The sequence below is a fragment of the Triticum aestivum genome, chromosome 5D, assembly GCF_018294505.1.
Source record: "Triticum aestivum cultivar Chinese Spring chromosome 5D, IWGSC CS RefSeq v2.1, whole genome shotgun sequence".
Lineage (NCBI taxonomy): Eukaryota > Viridiplantae > Streptophyta > Magnoliopsida > Poales > Poaceae > Triticum > Triticum aestivum.
In genome coordinates, this window is record NC_057808.1 from 280028512 (window position 1) to 280049572 (window position 21061).

The following is a 21061-nucleotide window of genomic DNA, read 5'->3' on the forward strand; positions in this document are numbered from 1 at the left end:
CTTGATCTGGATACGGTGGCAAGTGAGCGAGGATCGGGTCGTCGCATCCTTAGTGGCGCGCTACATCGGCGCCCGGATGTAGTGGAAAATGAGCAAGAGTCTTCGCATTTGACTCGACGAGTGCGAAGGGTAAGGAAGCAGCCGAGCCTAGGAGGATCCGCTTAGGTAGCTGGAATGTAGAGTCTCTGACAGGGAAGCTTTGGGAGCTAGTTGATGCAGCGGTGAGGAGAGGTGTTGATATCCTTTGCGTCCAAGAAACCAAATGGAGGGGACAAAAGGCGAAGGAGGTGGAGGACACCGGCTTCAAACTGTGGTACACGAGGACGGCTGCAAAGAGAAATGGCGTAGGCATCTTGATCAACAAGAGTCTCAAGTATGGAGTGGTAGACCATAGACGTCAAGAGATGTGGGGACCGAATATCCTGGTCAAGCTGGTAGTTGGGGACTTAGTTCTCAATGTTATCAGCGCGTATGCCCCGCAAGTAGGCCACAATGAGAACACCAAGAGGGAGTTTGGGAAGGCCTAGAGGACATGGTTAAGAGTGTACCGATTGGCGAGAAGCTCTTCATAGGAGGAGACCTCAATGGCCACGTGGGTACATCTAACACGGGTTTGAAGGGGTGCATTGGGGCTTGGCTATGGCACCAGGAATCAAGAAGGAGAAGATGTCTTAAGCTTTGCTCTAGCCTACGACATGATCGTAGCTAACATCCTCTTTGAAAAGAGGGAATCACATTTGGTGACTTTTAGTAGTGGTCAACACTCTAGCTAGATTGATTTCATCCTCTCGAGAAGAGAAGATAGGCGTGCGTGCCTAGATTGTAAGGTGATACATGGAGAGAGTGTTGTCCCTCAGCATAAGCTGGTGGTTGCTGACTTCCGCTTTCGGATTCGTGTCCAACGGGATAAGCGTGCCAAAATTCGCTAGAACGAAGTGGTGGAAGCTCAAGGGAGAGGAAGCTCAAGCGTTCAAGGAGAGGGTCATTAAGGAGGGCCCTTGGGAGGAAGGAGGGATGCAGACAATGTGTGGATGAAGATGGCGACCTGCATTCGTAAGGTGGCCTCGGAGGAGTTTGGAGTGTCCAGGGGAAGGAGAAGCGAAGCTAAGGACACCTGGTGGTGGAACGATGATGTCTAGAAGGCGATTAAGGAGAAGAAAGATTGCTTCAGACGCCTATACCTGGATAGGAGTGCAGACAACATAGAGAAGTACAAGATGGCGAAGAAGGCCGCAAGGCGAGCTGTCAGTGAAGCAAGGGGTCGGGCGTCTGAGGACCTCTACTAGCGGTTAGGTACGAAGGAAGGTGATAGGGACATATAAGATGGCCAAGATCCGAGAGAGGAAGACGAGGGATGTTGGCCAAGTCAAATGCATCAAGGACGGAGCAAACCAACTCCCGGTGAAGGACGAGGAGATTAAGCAGAGATGGCAGGAGTACTTCGACAAGTTGTTCAATGGGGAGAACGAGAATTCTAACATTGAATTGGACGACTCCTTTGATGAGACCAGCAGTCGTTTTGTGCGGCGAATCCAGGAGTCTGAGGTCAAGGAGGCTTTAAAAAGGATGAAAGGAGGCAAGGCGATGGGTCCTGATGAAAGGCCTCGGGGACATAGCGATAGTTGGCTAACCAAGCTTTTCAACCTAATTTTCTGGGCAAACAAGATGCCAGAAGAATGGAGACGGAGTATATTAGTACCAATCTTCAAGAACAAGGGGGATGTTTAGAGTTGTACTAATTACTGTGGAATTAAGCTGATGAGCCATACAATGAAGCTATGGGAGAGAGTCATCGAGCACCGCTTAAGAAGAACGACAAGCGTGACCAAAAATCAGTTTGGTTTCATGCCTGGGAGGTCGACCATGGAAGCCATTTTCTTTGTATGGCAACTTATGGAGAGATACAAGGAGAAAAAGGACTTGCATATGGTGTTCATTGACTTGGAGAAGGCCTATGATAAGATACCGCGGAATGTCATGTGGTGGGCCTTAGAAACACAAAGTTCCAGCAAAGTACATTACCCTCATCAAGGACATGTACGATAATGTTGTGACAAGTGTCCGAACAAGTGATGTTGACACCGATGACTTCCCGATTAAGATAGTACTGCATCAGGGGTCAGCTTTGAGCCCTTATCTTTTTGCCTTGGTGATGGATGAGGTCACAAGGGATATACAAGGAGATATCCCATGGTGTATGCTCTTTGCGGATGATGTGGTGCTAGTCGTAGTCGGACGGGGGTCAATAGGAAGTTAGAGTTATGGAGACAAACCTTGGAATCGAAGGTTTTAGGCTTAGTAGAACTAAAACCGAGTACATGAGGTGCGGTTTCAGTACTACTAGGTGCGAGGAGGAGGAGATTAGCCTTGATGGGCAGGTGGTGCCTTAGAAGGACACCTTTCGGTATTTGGGGTCAATGCTGCAGAAGGATGGAGATATTGATGAAGATGTGAACCATCGCATCAAAGCCGGATGGATGAAGTGGCACCAAGCTTCTGGCATCCTCTATGACAAGAGAGTGCCACAAAAGCTAAAAGGCAAATTCTACAGGACGGCGGTCCGACCCGCAATGTTGTATGGCGCTGAGTGTTGGCCGACTAAAAGGCGACATGTTCAACAGTTAGGTGTGGCGGAGATGCGCATGTTGAGGTGGATGTGTGGCCACACGAGGAAGGATCGAGTCCGGAATGATGATATACGAGATAGAGTTGGGGTAGCACCAATTGAAGAGAAGCTTGTCCTACATCGTCTGAGATGGTTTGGGCATATTCAGTGCAGGCCTCCAGAAGCTCCAGTGCATAGCGGACGGCTAAAGCGTGCGGGTAATGTCAAGAGAGGTCGGGGTAGACCGAATTTGATATGGGACGAATCCGTAAAGAGAGATACGAAGGATTGGAGTATCACCAAAGAACTAGCTATGGACATGGGTGCGTGGAAGTTTGCTATCCATGTGCCAGAACCATGAGTTGGTCGCGAGATCTTATGGGTTTCACCTCTAGCCTACCCCAACTTGTTTGAGACTAAAGGCTTTGTTGTTGTTGTTGTTGTTGTTGTAAGAAGTAAAGAAGAATGTAAAAAAATGTATATCGACTGTAATTTTGTTTTACGCGATGTAAAACTACAAACATAAAAACACGTCATAAAATATACATATAAATGTAATTTTTGTTGTTTTATGACTCATATCTTGCTTTTCTTATGCCGATTTTTACGTAGTGGATTAATGCCGATTTTTGTTGTTCTATAACACAGCTAGCTATTTATTTGGTATTGTAGGCGTAGATATTTGTCAATAAACTTAGTCAAAATTTACAAAGCTTGACTTCTTTAAAAATCTATATGAACTATATTTTGTTACGGAGGGAGTATTGCTATTGGGCCAGAGGGGCCGAATACACAAGTAAATATGCAAATATAACCGTCTAGAGACGAGAAACCAACAGCTAGCTATTACACCTGACAATTTAACCATATACGAAGGAGAAACAACACAGCTAGCTATTACACTTGACACATGTATGGCGATCGTCAGCGGCAAGGCCATAGTTGCCTGTATCAGAGCCAAGAGGTCTCCAGTTCAAGACCTGGCCAATGTGCTATCCACAAAAGTTGTTTCCGACTTCATTGATAACACGTTTGAGGCCTGGTGGAGCCTACACGTGAGAGGGGGTATTGAAGTATATGTGGATAGCCCTGCCTTCTCCATTAGTCGGACTTTTGGTTCTACTAGTTGGTGCATGGAACTTAATAGCATGAAGGTCAAGATGAAATAAATTGCACCTGCTATAATCAACATGGGTGGAAAGTGCCTTTACACATAAATGGCTTCAACCACTATTCTCGTAGTTGCAATACTGAAATTTGTCCAATTTTTTTACATTTTGTTGGAATTTATCAAGTGCCTTAACCTTGTCCTTCCAGCCACAACATGGGAAATAAAGAGGTTAAACACATCAGAATCTACTCCGAAGTGCATTGTTACTCGCATGGTAGAGATCTCCCCATGTTTCTGGGACAGATGGAGGAGAAGGACCTCCTCAAATTTTGAGAGAAGTATCCCTTTTGCTCTGCTCAGCCAAGTAGCAGGTTGATCATTCTTTCTTTTATTGCAAAAAATATTATCTCGCCAAATTGGATAATGCAATGACGACGTTGTTTGCATATATGATTGAACAGGTCTAAGAGAATACTTTGCAGCAAATCCAGCCATCACACCTGATTTGCCTTCAACAGTAGTGAAGTCAAAAGTATCTGAATCCTTGATCATCCAGAGTGAACTTGAATATTCGGAACCTAATGATGAGTTCTATGATGCACTTGTTAGAGGAGAATCCTTTGAAGGTGATAGTGATGATGATGATAATGATGATGATGATGATGATGATGATGTTACAACCCCGAAGGTAATATTTATGGTTTTAAACCATAATTATGTAATCCAAACGGTCATATTGTTGTGTTCAATTATAAATGGAGATCCAATTTTCTGTGCAAATTTCTATGCAGGCTGGAAAGGTGAAGTTGAAGAACGTATCATGGGCCATTGCAGGTTTAGCTATGAAGCGAACTAAAGGTCATAATGATAAAACACATGAGATATTTCTTCAGCACCACCGAGTCTTATAGTGATGCACACCAACATATATGCATGTGTGCACATAGACAAACACCAGTCTGTATACATTTGTGCCAGAGAGATATGTATATACACGCCCGCCAAATAAGATTTGTATATACACATAGGCAAGTCCTCAAGTGTCAATTGCACATATATTGAATAGTGTGTTGGGGAAGCACAAAAGCATGGTGTTTTCATAGAGCACATTTGAGGCAATATGTTCAGATAGTTTAAGGAACATTTTTTTGCAGGGGAGATAGTCTAAGGAACATACTTGGCTATATTTGCGAAATATGATGCTTATTAATATTTTTTGAAACAACACCCAGAAATTGACAAGGAAACTATGTATCAAATGAAACCATACCATGTATTTCAGATACATGCTATATTACTCTAGGTTCACGGTTATCTGTAGGGCACCATATTGTAGGGCACTGCTATGGTGCCTGACAGGCTGCCACAGTAATGTACTCCCTCCGTTCCACACGTATTTGGTAACACGCTAAAAACTCGAGTCACATCTCTCTTTGTATGGCAGTAAGCACATGCAAACATTGGAAGTAATTTGACCTATTTTGTTGACATGGTAACAGCTAGTAAACTGTAACCACTGCCTAACACTACGCTCTTAAAGTTAATCAGGTACATTTCGATTTTCCATGTTTCTGTAGTACATTTCGTTTTTCCATGTTTCTGTACTGATACCTGTCCGTACAAACACTCGTAGTCAGTAGTAGCATCCTTTCAAAATGTAAATCTAATATCTTCACTTCATAATTTATTTCAACTTGTTGATTGATGTAAGGAGGCATCCAAATTGTAGTAGCACACATTTACTCCTTCACCTCCTCAAGTGCTATACTGCAAGTTGCTAGTTTCACTCATTTTGCATATGATTAGCTATGTGGACTATACTAAAGAAAGATTGAAGTCACCAATTGATATGTCTTAATTCATCCAAACTGATGGTCTGCGTGTTGCATGTTGTTTGATTTATGATCCGGTCATCCTGTTGCCGCATTCTCTGAAAAAATATCTTTTGCCTACGTAGATGCCTCTCAATTAAGACATGTCAACAAATATGCACTCTGTCGTGGGAGTTTGTTTTTCTGTTGCTTCAAGGGCAAAGGGAACAATAGTTGGTGCACACGTAGATGCCTCTCAATTTGATTTGTCTCCTCGGCAGGGTAATAAATACGAGGGTGATAAGAATCACTATAGTTGTACATATATGTCCGTCATTCCCAAAAAGAGGGTCAAAATGGGTAAAATCTATACTAGTCCATATATGTCAGCCAATTTCATTTATTAACTAGCTGAGGAAGAATTTGCAAATTAATAAAACCCGGTGGACGAATTTTCCATCTCCAGGGGAAAAGAACATCATCTCCTACTAGAATCCAGAGTTCTGGATTGGTGTATCATTGTTTTGCTGTTCTTCTCAAATTTGGTTTTTGTTTCTTATTCAACTCCAAGTTGAAATTCTTGTTCATTTTTTTCCCTACAGCTTCGCTTGAGAGGAGCGAATTGGTTACAAACTCTATTCCCATAGCTATTGACTCGAGCCATTTCCATGGCACCGTTCGACAAGCGAAAAGTGAAGATGACCCAAATTCTTGGAGTTCACCTGGTGGAGAGAAGTTTATGATAAGAGGGAAGACTTACTTGACAGATTACGCCAAGGTCAGATATTACAAGTATTCTACTAATTAATCAAGAGAATTATTAAAACTACCTTATTTACTTCTCCACTAGTCAATGACAAGAACGAGCCGTTATATGGTTCTACCGTTTCAAAGATCTCAGGATAAGGTTGCTATGGTTAACAAATGTGGCTGCCTGAATGCTATTGTTATGAAGGACCTATAAGTTTGTGCAGCTGTCACTAATTAACTTCCTGTCGAACTGGTTAAATATATATTCACCCAGCATTTGGGTATACCACTTAACAGGTAGTCCTTTGTTTTATTAATGCTGTTATGTTAAGGTTGCTGCACCTGCATGCGGCTAGTGCTTCCACATCTCCAATCTAGTTTCTGTACATCTGATATAGTGAGGAGGTATGCTTTGTGTTAAAACACCTATCCCGGCAAGGTCAATTGAGAAAATGGCCCCAATCGGCTAGAGATCTTGCAATTAATATAGAGTTCATTTTGGGGCCAGAATTACTTCTGACACTGTTTTTGTTTCTCCTTGTTTGGCCTGTCTCTTAATGTTAACTTGATTTAAACAGATTGCTGGAGGTGATCCTCTTCTAAAGCTTATTGCAGTTGATTGGTTCAAGGTTAATGAGCGCTTTGACTCGGTTGCCTTGCACCCAAAAAGCCTTGTTCAGGTAAAATTGTTGAATGAGCATTAATCCCACTTGCAAACCAACACCACTTTTAGTACAGAGAACTTCGTACAAACAGCTTTCTAGTATAGGTTATAGTGGAAGCTTCCTTGTTACATTAATGCAGACTCAAGAGGAAGTTGCTTGTAGTACTTTACTCTGACATGACACAACATATTAGTATGCTTAATTTTTTTTCCGATATTTAAATTACAGTCCGAAGCTGCAAAGAAGATTCCCTTCATACTGGTTGTAAATTTACAGGTAATTACTGTTGTCAGTTTGTTATATTATTAAATTTTATACGCTGTCTTAAACAGTGGCTGCCTAGGTGCTATGCACCACCCTGCCGCTGGCTTAGCACCCTTTTTGAATATGTTTTCTATTTTAGGTAGTTTGAAGGATAGAATATTTTTTGTATTTTAGGTAGTTTGAAGGGAAATTGTACAGCACCCTTTAAGAATATGTTTTCTATTTTAGGTAGTTTGAAGGGTAGAATATTTTTTGTATTTTAGGTAGTTTGAAGGGTAGAATATTTTTTGTATTTTAGGTAGTTTGAAGGGAAATTGTACAGTATTATAGCCAATAGTTTGAGAACTAAACAAATATGTGGATTCTTTGATACAGCTTTAGATTTTATTGTAAAAGTTCACAAGTGATCTTACTGCAATCTTTAACCAGTTATGGTCAGCTAAAGAATTTTTTCTGGAGCATACATACAGATACAGTTATAACCAAGTTAAAGTTATATCCATCAATTTAGGAACCTTCGACTGCATACAACATTCTCTGTACATGCTGAAACTATATCAGTTACTGCGTAGTAACCAGGAAAGCGGGTCTGTGTCGTGTCCCACCTGGGTTCGATCTACCCCAATAAGTTATCAAATACTACTGGCAAGGGGCTGTTATATTTATCTAGCTGTTATATGAACCAAATACTTCACATTTTTCATATGACCAATGTGCAAACAGACAGTGTGCAAACCCTCAATCATCATAAATCCTGCCTCCTACCGATCAATGTTGCGGATGACAAAACCTCCAATTTAGCAGGTCTTCTTGTTTGCAAAACTACCACAGCCTCCCTTTGGTCTATTAAAACCCAAGACCAGTGATTTCGTCCCTCTCGTTGATCACCGTCACTAAAGCTGCCATGAGCACTCCCATCTTCGCAGTCACAAGCTCCCAGAGGGTGTCGAATGTTAATACTCGTATATATTAGCCGTTGTGATATCCCCATTATATGAGGAGTTTTCTGCATACTATACCGCACATACACGTGTATATAAATATCAGAGCCCTAAGATTTTTTTCCTCCCCCACATGCGCAACCCGTGCTCTGTACAGATCATATTTCAGTCTTGTATTCCTCGTACCCCGTAAACTTCAACATATCGTAACGCCCCCTGGCCGCTCCTGAATGATAGCCTGAACACCAGAGATATGCTCCTGAGACGCCAATTCAGTCCTCCTAGTGGCACTCAGCATGGATACTCTGGCAACTCGCAATCGCCTCTTCTGGCTCTGTTGCTTCAGTGCTTCCTGCTGGAATATCCTTGGAATTAACTTTGATCCCCATCTGTTGTCTATGGAAGAGGTGATATCTAAGCTGAAGCTTAAAGTTAACAAGCCTTTTCGCCTTTGAGGTCATGAAGATTGTTGATGGGATTGCTCGTAGCAGGGCTTCATGGCTGTTTAGTTTTAGAAGGGACGTCTTCTTTCTTTCAGAATGAAGGAACATTTTAGCTTCTTCTCTTAGATCTTCGCTTGATCTTCTTGTTTCCCTCCCTCTCTCTTAGTGCGGCTTTCTCTAATCCTCCCCTTGTATAGCCCTCCTCTGTCGCCCCCTCTTCTGTACATTCCTCTTGTATATAGTTAAATAGATTAACAGTTGGGACCTCCCCGTTCAAAAGGGTAAAATGCTGAAGAAGCACACAATTTCTCTCATGCAATATCTAAATCGTCTCATATATGTTGTCATCTTTGTTGTATGGATGACGTCCTGCACAAGTGATTAACTCCATTTGGATAAACATGTAGGTTCCAGCAAAACCAAACTATAACTTGGTTATGTACTACGCAGCAGAGAAGCCAGTGAACAAAGATTCTCTCTTGGGTAGATTCATTGATGGAACTGATGCATTTCGAGATGCCAGATTTAAGCTTATACCAAGTATTGTTGAGGTATACACTTTAGTGTTGTATCTTATCACCTTGCATGTTACTATTTTTCTTGACTAATTGCATATCACTATTTTTGCATGTCACTGTCTTCTCACCTTGCATGTGACTATTTTTCTTGAGTAATCGCATGTTTTTGCACGTGAACTCACGTACAAAATGATCTCAGGGTTATTGGATGGTAAAGCGTGCAGTTGGGACGAGAGCTTGCCTTCTGGGGAAAGCAGTGACATGCAATTATCTTCGGCAGGATAACTTTCTCGAGGTACTTGAGTACTACAAAACTTTGCGTTTGTTGAACACCCCTGGTATATGTATCTCTACCACGCATCCCAATAAGCCCAGTGGTAAAGGTCAAATTCGAAGCCAACTTACAAAAGAATGCACGTATATTCCCCACCAAAAAAAATGCACATATATAACAAATTTAGATGAAACAATGGTATTGATTTTTCTGTTGCATATCTGTTTTTTGCCAACTTTCCAGTGTTATACTTTTGCTATGTTGAATCTGAACAAATCTTGGTATAAATGAAATAACTTTGCAGATAGATGTTGACATTGGTTCCTCTTCTGTTGCACGGAGCATTATTGGCCTAGTCCTGGGATATGTGACAAGCATCGTCGTAGATCTTGCTATTCTAGTTGAGGTATGGTCATACAAATCAGACTTTGAAACGCCTTTTTTTTTCCGCAATTTGCTCACATAGTTGATGGTAGATTCCAGCAAATGAATAATCACAAATATCTATGGCACTTCGAGCTATCTTATTTATTTAGCACTTCAATGTGCCAACAGAATCCAAAACTGTGCAAGCCTGGGAGTTCTTTTTAGAAACACATTACAAACGAAGACGCTCACATACACACACGTACACTAACCCCTATGAGCACCTCCGAGAGACTGAGCCGGCAAATCTTGAGATTGACGAAGTCGCCGCAGGCACCTCGTAGTCGACGGGAACGCTCATCTCCCACTAAACGCACATCGCCGGAATGCCTGAAATAAATCCAGAAAATGCGAGGACCCATGCCAAGTCTAGTACTTGAACCTGGGTGAGCTGGTTCCACTTCCACCACAAGGAACCTAACCTGGATGAGATTTTTTATCTTTCTCATTTTCGCATTTGGTATTCTGTTCATCTCAGTGATAATCTGGCAACAGAAGTCATTGTTTTTCGCAAAACTGGGCAAACGCTCTTCGCAATGATGATTCAGGGAACACCAGTGCAAAACTGATGAACACCTAACCTTGAAGCCAGCTGGTTTTGCAAGACCGGCTTGATAGCTTTTACACAATTCTTCGACTCTTTCTATCAAACCCATCGTTAGTGGTTACTTAATCCTGCAGAAACTGCAATTCAGAATGTTTGTAAGACTATTCTCCATTTGATCTGGTCATTCCCGGCTGGTTTATGTCATGCTTGTCTTTGATCCCGCTCTTTTGGGGGACAAAGGAAATGGCCTAGACTTCACAGTTCACACTGTGCATCAACAACGCGAGCCATGCTAATATGTTTGTGTTTGCAGGCAAAGGAAGAGAAAGAGCTGCCTGAGTACATTCTTGGCACTGTTCGTCTAAACCGTGTAAATCCTGAGGCTGCTGTACCAATCTAAGTTAATTCCATTTCATCACCCCTTCTATGGCACGGTAGTAGATCTGCGCAATTTTCTACCATAATCTTCAGTTCTCCGAGGTGCACATTTGTAAGAAGGAAAACATGGTCACTATGTAATGATCCCAGGTCGAGAGCTGTGTCACATCACATGTATAGAGTACATACGTGGTGCCTCTAGTGCATGGAAGAATACTAGAAATACTTATATCGACATGGAAGAAGAGTCTATTGGCTAATGACATATGACGCGAGCAAATAGACACGGGAAAAGGTCGGTTGTAGAAAAAGAGATCCAGGATACTTTTCTTTAATATTGCAAATAAATAAATTATCCATGATATTTGGAATACAAAAGTTTGTAAAACTGGGACATTTACTTGATCCAAACATCTCCAAGCATTTACAACTATAGTTTTTCTACAGGCATGATATCCCTATGGAACTCCAAAGAGAACTTTGCATCCAAAGAGGGATACAAAATTTAAAGGAACTTTCAGCAAGTGGGAGAGGCTCCTACTGTTCTACTAAACTAAAAACAATCTCTGTACAAAGCAATTAATACTCTCTCCCAATTCCTCATGCAAGAGGGCCAACTCATATGATCCTTGGGCTTCTGCAAGGCAACAGCTATACAAACTCAATGTTTTAGTCATCCCGTAAAAAAATAACTCAAGGTTTTAGTCCATGTGCATAGAATTAGGAGCATCCTCATAGGCAGTGAGTTGATCATAGAGCTCAGCAAAGCGCTCAACATAATCCTCCAGAGAACTGGTTGGAGCAATTCGAAACAATTTTCTGAGAAGAGTTTGATGTTGATTATGGCCAAACCTGCTCTGAAGTGGAGCACAAAAATCAGTCCAACTGAAATTGGGGCATTAATCTTTGCACTGATTCGAGCCACCTAGCAGCAGCACCTTCAAATTGAGCCGTGGCCATGGAAATCTACCTATGCATTGGAGTACCCTAGAGACGGAACTGATCTTCGCATCAATTCTGCCACAACCTTGGATTGGTGTCGTCAAATTTCGGAAGCTCCATTGGTAGAGAAAACAGGGAATGTTTAGTAGCATCCGCAACATGGAAATGTCGAGGGGAAAATTTTCTTGGAGAAGAATTAGCGCGCACCTCGGTGGCGGCACCGCCACGACCATGACCAACGTTCCGCGACGACGAACTCCCGTCCCCCTTGTGGCCTGGATCCGTGGTCTCTTGCTTGTACATGCTCGCCTTAATTTGCTCCTGATCGAGCGCAAGCTCTTCACGGACCCCATCCACCCGCACCGACATGAGGCCATCGAGCGTGGCATTATTCGCCTCTAGAAGTTTGCTCATGGAATGGAGAAGCGTGTCGCTGACGATCTCGTGGTGGAGGAGCTCGTAGACGACGCTGCTCTCGGGGTTGAGTTCCTCCATGGCTTGTCGGCGGCGGCGGTCGCTGAATCGAGTGTGTGTGGCGGTCAAGCGGGATCTCCAGGACGAAGGCTCTAAACGCCAACTTTGAGCTACTCACTGGATTCAACTCACAAGGACTAGGAATTTCATGGAAGTTTGATCTAGAATTTTTTTCGAAACGGAAGTTTGATCTAGAATTTTTTTCGAAACGGAAGTTTGATCTAGAATTCGAGTTTAGCTAGAAGTCACTTCTATGTTTTATCCATTACAACGAACACAGTCGTCCAAATCCTAGCCAAAGAAGAAAGAAGAAAGACAACGGCTAAAAGTAGGAGTACAACCGATCAGCTGGCCCAGTTTAGGCTTGCAAGCCATTGGGGAAGCTTCTTGGGCCTTGTCGACTAGGTCCTTGAGCTGGAGTTGTAGCGGCTACGCTGTTGTCGACAACGCTACATTAGGTACAATAGCTTGTTTTCTCCTTCAGTGTTAGTGTCCAAACAGGTCGTTGACATAGTAGACAGTTCAAAAGTCATCGTGCTAAATCCCAATAGGACCAGCGCACCAGAACAACAAACTCAGAAGAACACCTAAAAATGAAGCAGAAGCCTCCCCACCAGCAAAAACACACGAGTCGGATCGGCGACGACACCGGCAGGAGGCGGGAAAACCCTAGATGAGTAGCTTGTGTGGGAGAGGAGTTGTAAACGTGACGTTCTCTCCCCGACATTTCCTTTATGCCGAATATAGCAATGCTATGTCGACAGAGCAGAAACCGGTTCCTGTTATTTTCTTGAATCGATTCGTGTTAATTCCAGGCGCCATAGGAATAAGATGCATGGACTGTGCGTGCCGACCTGGTAGGGCACGTGTCCACCGTCGGTCCACATTCATGTACGCCTGAGCTGAGGCCCCCAAGCTTCAAATCATATAGTAATACACATACGGCGGCCCCACATACGGCTACCGTAGAATGTAAACCGGCCCTATAAATTCGGACCGGCCGGCCGGCCTGGTAGTAACGACGAACCAACAAGACAACTACTGTAGAACACAAGAAAGAAACCTGTAGCACCGAGCTAGGCGAAGGTCGATCGAGATAGATGCAGGGCGGGGAGAGCGCGGCGGGCGCGGCCAAGGAGGCGGGGGCGAACCTGGGCGCGTCGGCGTGGGCGGGCAAGGAGAAGACCATGGCCGCGGTGCAGGAGCAGGTGGAGAAGGCCAAGGCGCACGACGACCCGGCGGCCCAGGCGGAGGCGGAGGCCAGGAAGGAGGAGCGGGTCATCGAGGTGGAGGCCGCCAAGCAGGACGCCTACCGCCACAACGCCGCCGTCGCCAAGGACGGCCGCGCCGCCGCCGTCGTCAAGGATGAGAAGGAGGCGGCCGCCGACGACGAGGAGGAGGCCGTAGTCTCCGCCTGACGACTCCTCCGGAAAACCTCCTTCTCCAGTGTTTTCATTTGTTCGACCGACTGTATGTATTGTATTGTATTGTTTGGCGTGCTGACGTGCATTTGGAATTGTTGTTGTGAGAAGAGTTGTTGTTATTGGAGATGAAGATGCATTTTTTTACGTTACGTGCATCGCAATGCGATGTGATCCTTTGGTCCGTTCTGGTGGACCATGTACTCCTTCACCTTTAGCTGTTCAAAATCTGAAAACAAGAGGGAGAAGAAACCGGTAGCGCTTCCGACGGATTCGTTATCTCCCTCAAAACAAAAACGGATTCGTTATCTGTATTGTCATTGGGTACGGTCCGACGTTCGCTACGATGGTCCATCGATCTGATCTCAGTGCAATGCAACCGGTGGCAGTGGCAGTGGACCATCACAGCTGTCGCTCCTCCCAGCTCACGAGCCAGCGACTGCAGGTCGGCAGCTGAAGCATATACCTATTCTTTTTTTTCTTTTCTTTTTTGCGATTGGAAGCATATACTTATTCTTCTTTCTTTTCTTTTTTTTTGCGGGGGAGAAGCATATACCTATTCCATTCTGCTCAAATACAGAAACGATGACAACTGCCCTAAAATACATAAATGATGACTACGGTCTTAGACAATAATTCGAAACCAGACTCAGACTCATCGGCACCGATGAACAGTAAAAAAAATAGCAAAAAAAAATTAAAGATTCAGTTTTTTGTTCATCCTAGATGTTCATATGGGTGATGTCCGTGAAAAATTTCGGGGTGTTTGGACATACGAGGAGGTCGTGACAAAAAAAAAGCGGCTCCAAACAGTGTTTCCTCATTAAATGTTTGTTAAACACCCAAAGATTGTCTTCTTTTGCTACGGGCTCCTCGAATGTCCAAACTTCATCAAATTTTATAAATATCACGCACAAGAGCATCTTGCACACAAAAAACAGATTTTTTAATTTATTTTTCCATTTTTCACAATTTTACACGGGTGCAGATTAGCAGCGTCCCCTCCTAGACTCCTGATAAAATTATTCCGTAAAAAAAAGACCCCCGACAAATTTTCTTCTATCTCTACTCGAGAGTTGACACAGACTAGTGCATACGGATGCTTATTCTAGCTTCAGTTGTTTGCTTCGCATTTTCATTCCACATACCAAGTTATCATTTAGAGAATGCCAACCTCCTTCGACATAGCACAACCATGCTCGCGGTCAACCCATTACCAGGCTATGATCATGCAAATATAGCCTAGCGTGCACTCTCACATATCCATTGTGGATAATGACATGATTCCGGAATAATGAAAAGGTTAGCAATGTTCCGAAAAGGACAAATGTCCAGGTCTACTAATCAATCACCATTGCACTATCACTTGTGCAAATAACAGGAAGCACAATAGCTCCACAGAGCAGCAGCTTTACAACACGTTAAGCAGTTCTACCCCCAAAAGAAAGAAAAGAGAACAAAAACTGATCGTCTCTCAAAACCAGATGGTTTCAACCTATGGCTAAGTTTTAAATAAACATTAGCAATAAGATTTTACAACAGGACGGGCTTCTAATCGAATTTGTGTATACATGTTCCGGCGATCCGTTTATGTGGCGGCACCTCCGACCATGTGGTCGCCATCAACAGCCATGGCATCCGCATAGTTTCCTTGATGCGGGTGCCCACCATATGGCCCCATCCTTCGGCCACGGTTGCGCTCATCTGTTCCCACCAAAACATGACAGGGCATTGCAATTACTACACAGCTACAAGGCATGTTCAACTCATAAAAATTCATGTTTGCTGTGTAGAGCGCTGCAATCTTGTAACCGCTAGGCATAAAGGATAGACAGATAGGCTAGGCCTCATATCTCCCAAGTAAGAGAGGAACACTATCTACAATTTGGCGCATTCTAGAAACTGTCCACTGCGTTACAAGGATCCTACCTCTCTAAAGTGGAAACTGGGTATAATTATAGTGGATAGTGAATACACGGCAAAATGGTATACAGCCATGACATCTCAAACTGCTCCCCTGATCAGGGTAGTCATCCTAAATTGGAAATTGTTTGGGTGGTTTTCTGCAACATCAGAAAGATCCTCCCATTTTGTCAACAAGCAATGATTTAGTATTTACCACTTTCGCCATCAGATGCCTCAGCAAGCCTTGCTATCGCATCAATCAACGACTGTTCTTGCTCCTGCAAGCATTGCTGGTTAGTCAAAACCAAAGGCCTCCTGATCGAATAGATATCAGTATATATTTCAGCATACCTTCAGCGCTTTCTTTGCCTTGTCTACCTCCAAAGGATCAGGATGACTAACACTGAAGACCCTCTCCACCTATGGGAGATGCATAAGGTTAGTACATCTTCATCATCAGAGTGGCTAGCAAACTTTCTTCAAACTAACCTCTTTTATCAGGCTTTCAGTGTGAAGTATATCAATGTCATCAGAACTTCTCTTCCCAACGCCATTTTGCGAACGTGGAAAGTCTTTCTTCGACACATTCTTTGGGAATCCTCTCCCCCTACCTGTACCTGGTGTGGGCATAACACGGCTAGTTGACTTCTTACCCCCGCTACCTGGAGCACCACGACCTCCTTGGTATAATCCTGGGTCCTCGCCTTGCCAGATTATGTCTTCTGGTTTTATCTGTAGTCAGGGCCCAAGGAATTGTCAGCAAAGTCCATCAAACAGAAAAGTTCAGAGGACAGTAGTCATCAAGCGGTTTGGTGCACACACATTGGGACATGTGCACGATACAATAATAACGGGCAAATGCTACCAGAGGACATTAGCCAAACGGATGGCATTTGTTTCACATTCGAATCTAACCATCTTTATATCTGTACCATATGATCTTCATGACTGAATCAAGGTACCAGGTTATGTTCTCTAGAAATTTGACGCGGTTCTCAAGGATAAGTGTTGACATCACAAACTGTTATCAAAAATGTTCGCCCGACATTTGGCAAGAAAATGGAGTGAAACACTGACTGGAATGTACTCCTGGTCAGAACACTAGTGGCAATGGGAAAACTGATATCAAATGACCATGATTCCGTAAAATAAAGTTGTCCCTCTTTGCTACACGGTAGGGTCAATAGTCCAGTTACTTATCCCAACAGATCAGTTGCATTACCTTAGTTCACTAATACAGGCCCATTTGACACAAGCATGATGTGTGGGCCTGCATCACATGGCCAAGTTGGCGATTTGAAAAAAAAGGGGCAGCCCGGTGCATGTAGCTCCCGCTTACGCAGGGTCCAGGGAAGGGCCCGACCACTTTGGGTCTATTAAGTTGGCGTGTAACAACAGCTAAAATTGTCTTAGTTCACATCAAGAGTCAAAAGATCATGATGTTCCCTCCCATGTTCCCCGGTAATTTTGTTTTGAGAGCTAACCCTGCCTAACCACGCAATCTTATTCCTCATCATGCTTATACCTTAACTACTTTTTTGTAAGTCCAATATCAAAGAAAGGAAAACACCAAGCATGAAAATGTGAATAATTATCAGAATGTCCACATAAAAAAGATCGTGTACCTCTTTAAAATCAACCCACTCCCAGGTCTCATTAGCTGTATTTATGTCATAAACTAGCGCATAAACGTCCTGCAATGGAATCCCTCAGAAAATCTGGGGCTTGGATTAACAAAACTATAATCCTAATGAGCTAAAAGCACACCTTTTCCGCATTGTAATCAGTTATAGTGGCTTCATAGAAATTATTATCTTCAGGCCACCGAGACATGACTTTACGGCCAATTAAAGGATTAAGATGATGCTGTCCTTGAGAAGGTTCAGGAGCAGCAGGGCGACCAGGAAAGTTTCTGTTCATATGTGGTCCCCTTCCGCTGGGACCTGCTGAAGGTGGCATAGATTTGACTGCAGGGCCCCCTGGTATCTTCTGGCCCTTGGAAGCACATGAAATTCCATCAAAGAAGAGAAAAAAATTGCTTCATAACAGAACAAGCCATCAGATATGTGCTTACTGGTTTTGTCTTTTTGCCTTTAGTGCCTGGCAGAAATCCCTTTTTAGCTGCTGAAGATGAAGGTTGTGTTGGTGTAGCCATCTGCTGTGGATGCATAACAGGAGGAGACGGTACAGGTAGGGGAGGAACGGATTGAGATGTCTTTTGCCTTTTACGGCCAGAGGTGGTAGGGCTAGGCGCCGGGTCATGATGTATAGGCTGAGGATTATTGGGTAAGCTTGCCTGAAGGCCTCCTGTTGATCTCCATTCCCTTAATTTGAATCAAGGCAGAAATTTAGAGTGCTGGGAACAGAAAACATATCAACATTGTAGTGAATAGCACAAATATTTATCTATATTCGACCTTATGCTGCGGATAATATCATCACCATTGACCCTGTTTAGCACCTCCCTGTGTTCTTTGTCGGATACCCTTAGCTCCTTCCTAAGTTCAGTAATCAGACCCTCCTTCTCCTAAAAAAGGCAAAGTTGATCTAAGGTCAGCTTTGAGAAATAACATATAAATTTCAGCACAAACACCTGAATTAACAGGGACAGGTCTAGCAGTACCAACCCATGTGAGGGCATCAGACTGAGCTTTAAAAGCACGCAGAACTGCACAATACGCTTCTTGCTCAAGCTGTTGAATTTGTGTTTCCATATCGGTCTGGGCTCTAGGGTACGAGCTGGCAGGAGCAATGGCCCTTCCATTACCACTGACAGGAACAATAGCTCTGCCATTACCACTGGCACGTCCGCTGCCTCTTATACTCCTATTATTCGGATTATTCGGATATGGTGGTGGAAGGTCATCATCAGTTCCTGTAACCCACACAAAAGTTTAGGAACCAGCACTTAGTGCAAGTTGTAGAGCTGTTCATATACAAGCTTCACAACAGGGAAAAAATCACAATTGCTGACATAGTAGCAGAGAGTATTTCACATTGTTCTTATGAATATGACAAATAAAAATGGCCTGTAATGTTCAAAGAAATAACATAAATAGAATTGATAAGCATGCGGTTCACTAAGTACAATGAACCTTGGTAATGTACCACAAAGGAGTTATATAGATGAATGATGGTTTGCATTTCTTTACGTTCATGATTTATTTGATAACATGTTCCTTGAATAATATCAATAATGTTGCTGGTTATTGTAAGCTGATCCCTAGTTGATAAACATGCAAGGACAGGTATATGTGGACTAGGTATTGGGTGACGACCATGATTCACAGGTTATAGATATGGAGATATCAAACCAGTAATCCGGACACATGTTAAAGAACATACGGTTGGATTAAACCACCATGACACATCAATATAACATTATCTTATTCATGTCATCGGTTGGTCTAATATACAATGTGCATCCTATAACCTAGACTTGAGATTGTCGCAGACTCAAGCGGTGGAATCTAGAATGGCTTACTTAGGGGTTACCAAACACTATTCCATAACTGTGCAGTCTCGAAGTGACTTCTGGTTACTCGATAAGCATGTTCTAGGCCAGTCAACAAAGATGGAATCTGCGTCTCTGTACAACAAGAAGGACATCTCTGTGCCCTCAAGTTACCAGATCCGGTTAAAGAGTTGCTCTGTACGGGGATTCTGAGACACATGATTGAGGAAAAAGTGGCCAAGCTATCCAAACAAGGATGGCACATATTCGTCTTGGATTCGACAAATATCGCAAGGGGAAATGCATATAACTGCACTCTGAGTGTTCACCAGATATGATCTTTATGTATACTTGGAAGTTGGCACGTCCTACTAGGGGCCACTACCAACTATTGGTCGAACAGGAGCTCTCCGGCCATGTCCAAAATACATTAACCTAAAAAATGTTGCACACTTGGCAAGTGCGTGATCCGAACGAAGATGCAAATTATATACAGGGGTCTTCTCCTTGTGCTATTTCGCCCATACAAGGATTTCGTGGAACTTAAATAAAACTGAGGGAATTTTTGGCATTCAAATCACCCGAGCCATCCATCCACCCTGGGCATGGAGTATATATATAGATCAAACAAGACAGTGTGCAGGAGAAAGAGGGCCCCCCACATGCACGGGGGTTTCACATGGGCAGGCCGACTAGGGGTCTTCTCAGTGTGCTGTTTTGCCCATATTTTTGAGGATGTCATGGTATTTCAAAAAAACTGAGGGAATTTTCAGCATTCACCCGAGCCATCCATCCACCCTCGCATTGACAGCCGTTGCCAAGCAACGCGTGGTGTTATTACCCCCAAGTGTGGATGCCTTGGAGGGGTTGCTGGCTTGCTATTGCGATGCTAGGGCAATCCTCTATTTCCTAGATGAACCACTAGGAGGTAGTACGACTACGGCCACGGTGACGTGCTTTATTGATACTGCTGATATTACTATGTGCTTCTTAGTTGTGCATCGACGTCTAGGGCTCCCAATCAGGACCTAAACACATTCGAAATACAGGGAACGGTCGCAAATGGTACAAAGTTCACGCCCATATATACCCACAACGACTTGAGCCAGAATCGCCATAAAACCCTGCCCGCGTGCAAAGCTCCAAAATTTCTCCATGCAAGCCCAAGGTAACCCTAACGCTAACCTGCCATCAGGCAATCTCAGACCTAGCTCGCACCTCCGAGCCCGCAAGAATTTGCACCCAAAAAACCTTCCCAGGCACCCCAAAAACGCGACCTTTGGCTCCCCCCCACAGACAAACCCCTATCCCTTCCCGAGCAATCCACGTCCAGTGGCAAGCAGCTCAAGCAAGAAAGAACCCTAGAATTCGAAACCCTAACTAGCACGGGGAAGCGGAGCCGAGCAGCCCCGCCCAAGCCCCAACTCACCGCTGCTGTCCGAGGGCCCGTAGTCCATGGCTCGGCGCCGCGCCGCGCGACCACCCCGGGGGAGACGCGCGCGAGCTCCGGGCGATTTTTGTCAGGACCTGCAACCACGCGAGGAACGGGAGTCAGCCCTCGCCACTGCGACGCCGAACGCGGGGCCTCCGGGCGGCGAGCGGCCCAGGCGGCCGCGGATCCGAGGGCGGCTCACCTCCGGCGCGCGTGGAGGCGGCGGAATCCGGCGAGATTTGGGGGGAGGCGAGGTGGTGGTCCGACCGAGTGGGGAAGAGGAGGTAGTACTAGTATGGGGATTCTTTCTCGCCGAGAGAAAAAAAATTAGAGGGGTCGAAGCGAGAGAAGAAAATAAACGATGGGGGAAACGAGAAATTGGACGGACGTCTCGCGGATCTTGTACGCGTGAATAATCAACGGCTTACGGGAGTCGTCGCTCACTCACTCGTCTCCCTCGGGAACAGCGGCAACTTCCGGTCCGATCACAATACTCCCTCCGTCTATTTGCACAAGGCCACTGTCTTTCCCTCAAAAAAGAAAATACAAGGCCACTATCCTATCTTTTATATTGAAAAGAAAGGCAGCTAATAAATAACATGATTAATTGTGTGAAAAATCTTTTGCGTTCTGGACTACTCCCTTTGATACAATTATTACAAAATAAGCGACATTTCAATACCTAATATGGATAGGAAGG

The 21061-nt window shown here is 44.0% G+C and overlaps 3 protein-coding genes across 5 annotated transcripts in view; 2 read left to right on the plus strand and 1 right to left on the minus strand.

Moving 5' to 3' along the window:
- Positions 1-11166, plus strand: part of LOC123120968 (protein ENHANCED DISEASE RESISTANCE 2-like) — a 24044-nt gene extending 12878 nt beyond the window's left edge. The window contains exons 13-22 of the mRNA XM_044540915.1: positions 3923-4087; positions 4178-4404; positions 4508-4574; positions 6130-6305; positions 6856-6957; positions 7171-7218; positions 8998-9141; positions 9308-9403; positions 9687-9788; positions 10669-11166. Coding sequence (XP_044396850.1) covers positions 3923-4087; positions 4178-4404; positions 4508-4574; positions 6130-6305; positions 6856-6957; positions 7171-7218; positions 8998-9141; positions 9308-9403; positions 9687-9788; positions 10669-10755 — 1214 coding nt within the window. The 3' untranslated portion in view covers positions 10756-11166. The remainder of the gene's footprint in view (positions 1-3922; positions 4088-4177; positions 4405-4507; positions 4575-6129; positions 6306-6855; positions 6958-7170; positions 7219-8997; positions 9142-9307; positions 9404-9686; positions 9789-10668) is intronic.
- Positions 11167-12458: 1292 nt separating this feature from the next.
- LOC123120970 (neurofilament light polypeptide) lies at positions 12459-13697 on the plus strand. Its single transcript, XM_044540919.1, has one exon. It carries the CDS (start codon positions 13250-13252, stop codon positions 13565-13567), a length of 318 nt encoding a protein of 105 aa, XP_044396854.1. The 5' UTR covers positions 12459-13249; the 3' UTR covers positions 13568-13697.
- Positions 13698-14880: 1183 nt separating this feature from the next.
- LOC123120969 (protein EMSY-LIKE 3) lies at positions 14881-20734 on the minus strand. 3 transcript variants are annotated; one of them, XM_044540917.1, is made up of 11 exons: positions 20564-20734; positions 20359-20456; positions 18103-18350; positions 17893-18002; positions 17550-17799; positions 17243-17464; positions 17101-17169; positions 15965-16207; positions 15827-15895; positions 15690-15753; positions 14881-15274 (listed from the first exon to the last, which is right to left on the minus strand). In XM_044540917.1, the coding sequence occupies exons 2-11, from the start codon at positions 20384-20386 to the stop codon at positions 15159-15161; spliced, it is 1419 nt and encodes a 472-aa protein (XP_044396852.1). In that variant the 5' UTR covers positions 20387-20456; positions 20564-20734; the 3' UTR covers positions 14881-15158. The 3 variants fall into 3 exon arrangements, with proteins under 3 accessions (XP_044396852.1, XP_044396851.1, XP_044396853.1); XM_044540916.1 differs by having other exon boundaries at positions 17243-17470; positions 20564-20733; XM_044540918.1 differs by lacking the exon at positions 17101-17169 and having other exon boundaries at positions 17243-17470.
- Positions 20735-21061: the final 327 nt, after the last annotated feature.

Bases quoted from the DNA above. Each gene is read 5' to 3' on its own strand.
- LOC123120970 (XM_044540919.1), top strand. From the start codon at position 13,250: ATGCAGGGCGGGGAGAGCGCGGCGGGCGCGGCCAAGGAGGCGGGGGCG.
- LOC123120969 (XM_044540916.1), bottom strand. From the start codon at position 20,386: ATGGACTACGGGCCCTCGGACAGCAGCG. The intron at 17,471-17,549 runs GTAAGCACATAT...TGTGCTTCCAAG, and splicing joins AAGGCAAAAAGACAAAACCA to GGCCAGAAGATACCAGGGGG. The intron at 15,896-15,964 runs GTTAGTTTGAAG...CATCTCCCATAG, and splicing joins CTGAAAGCCTGATAAAAGAG to GTGGAGAGGGTCTTCAGTGT.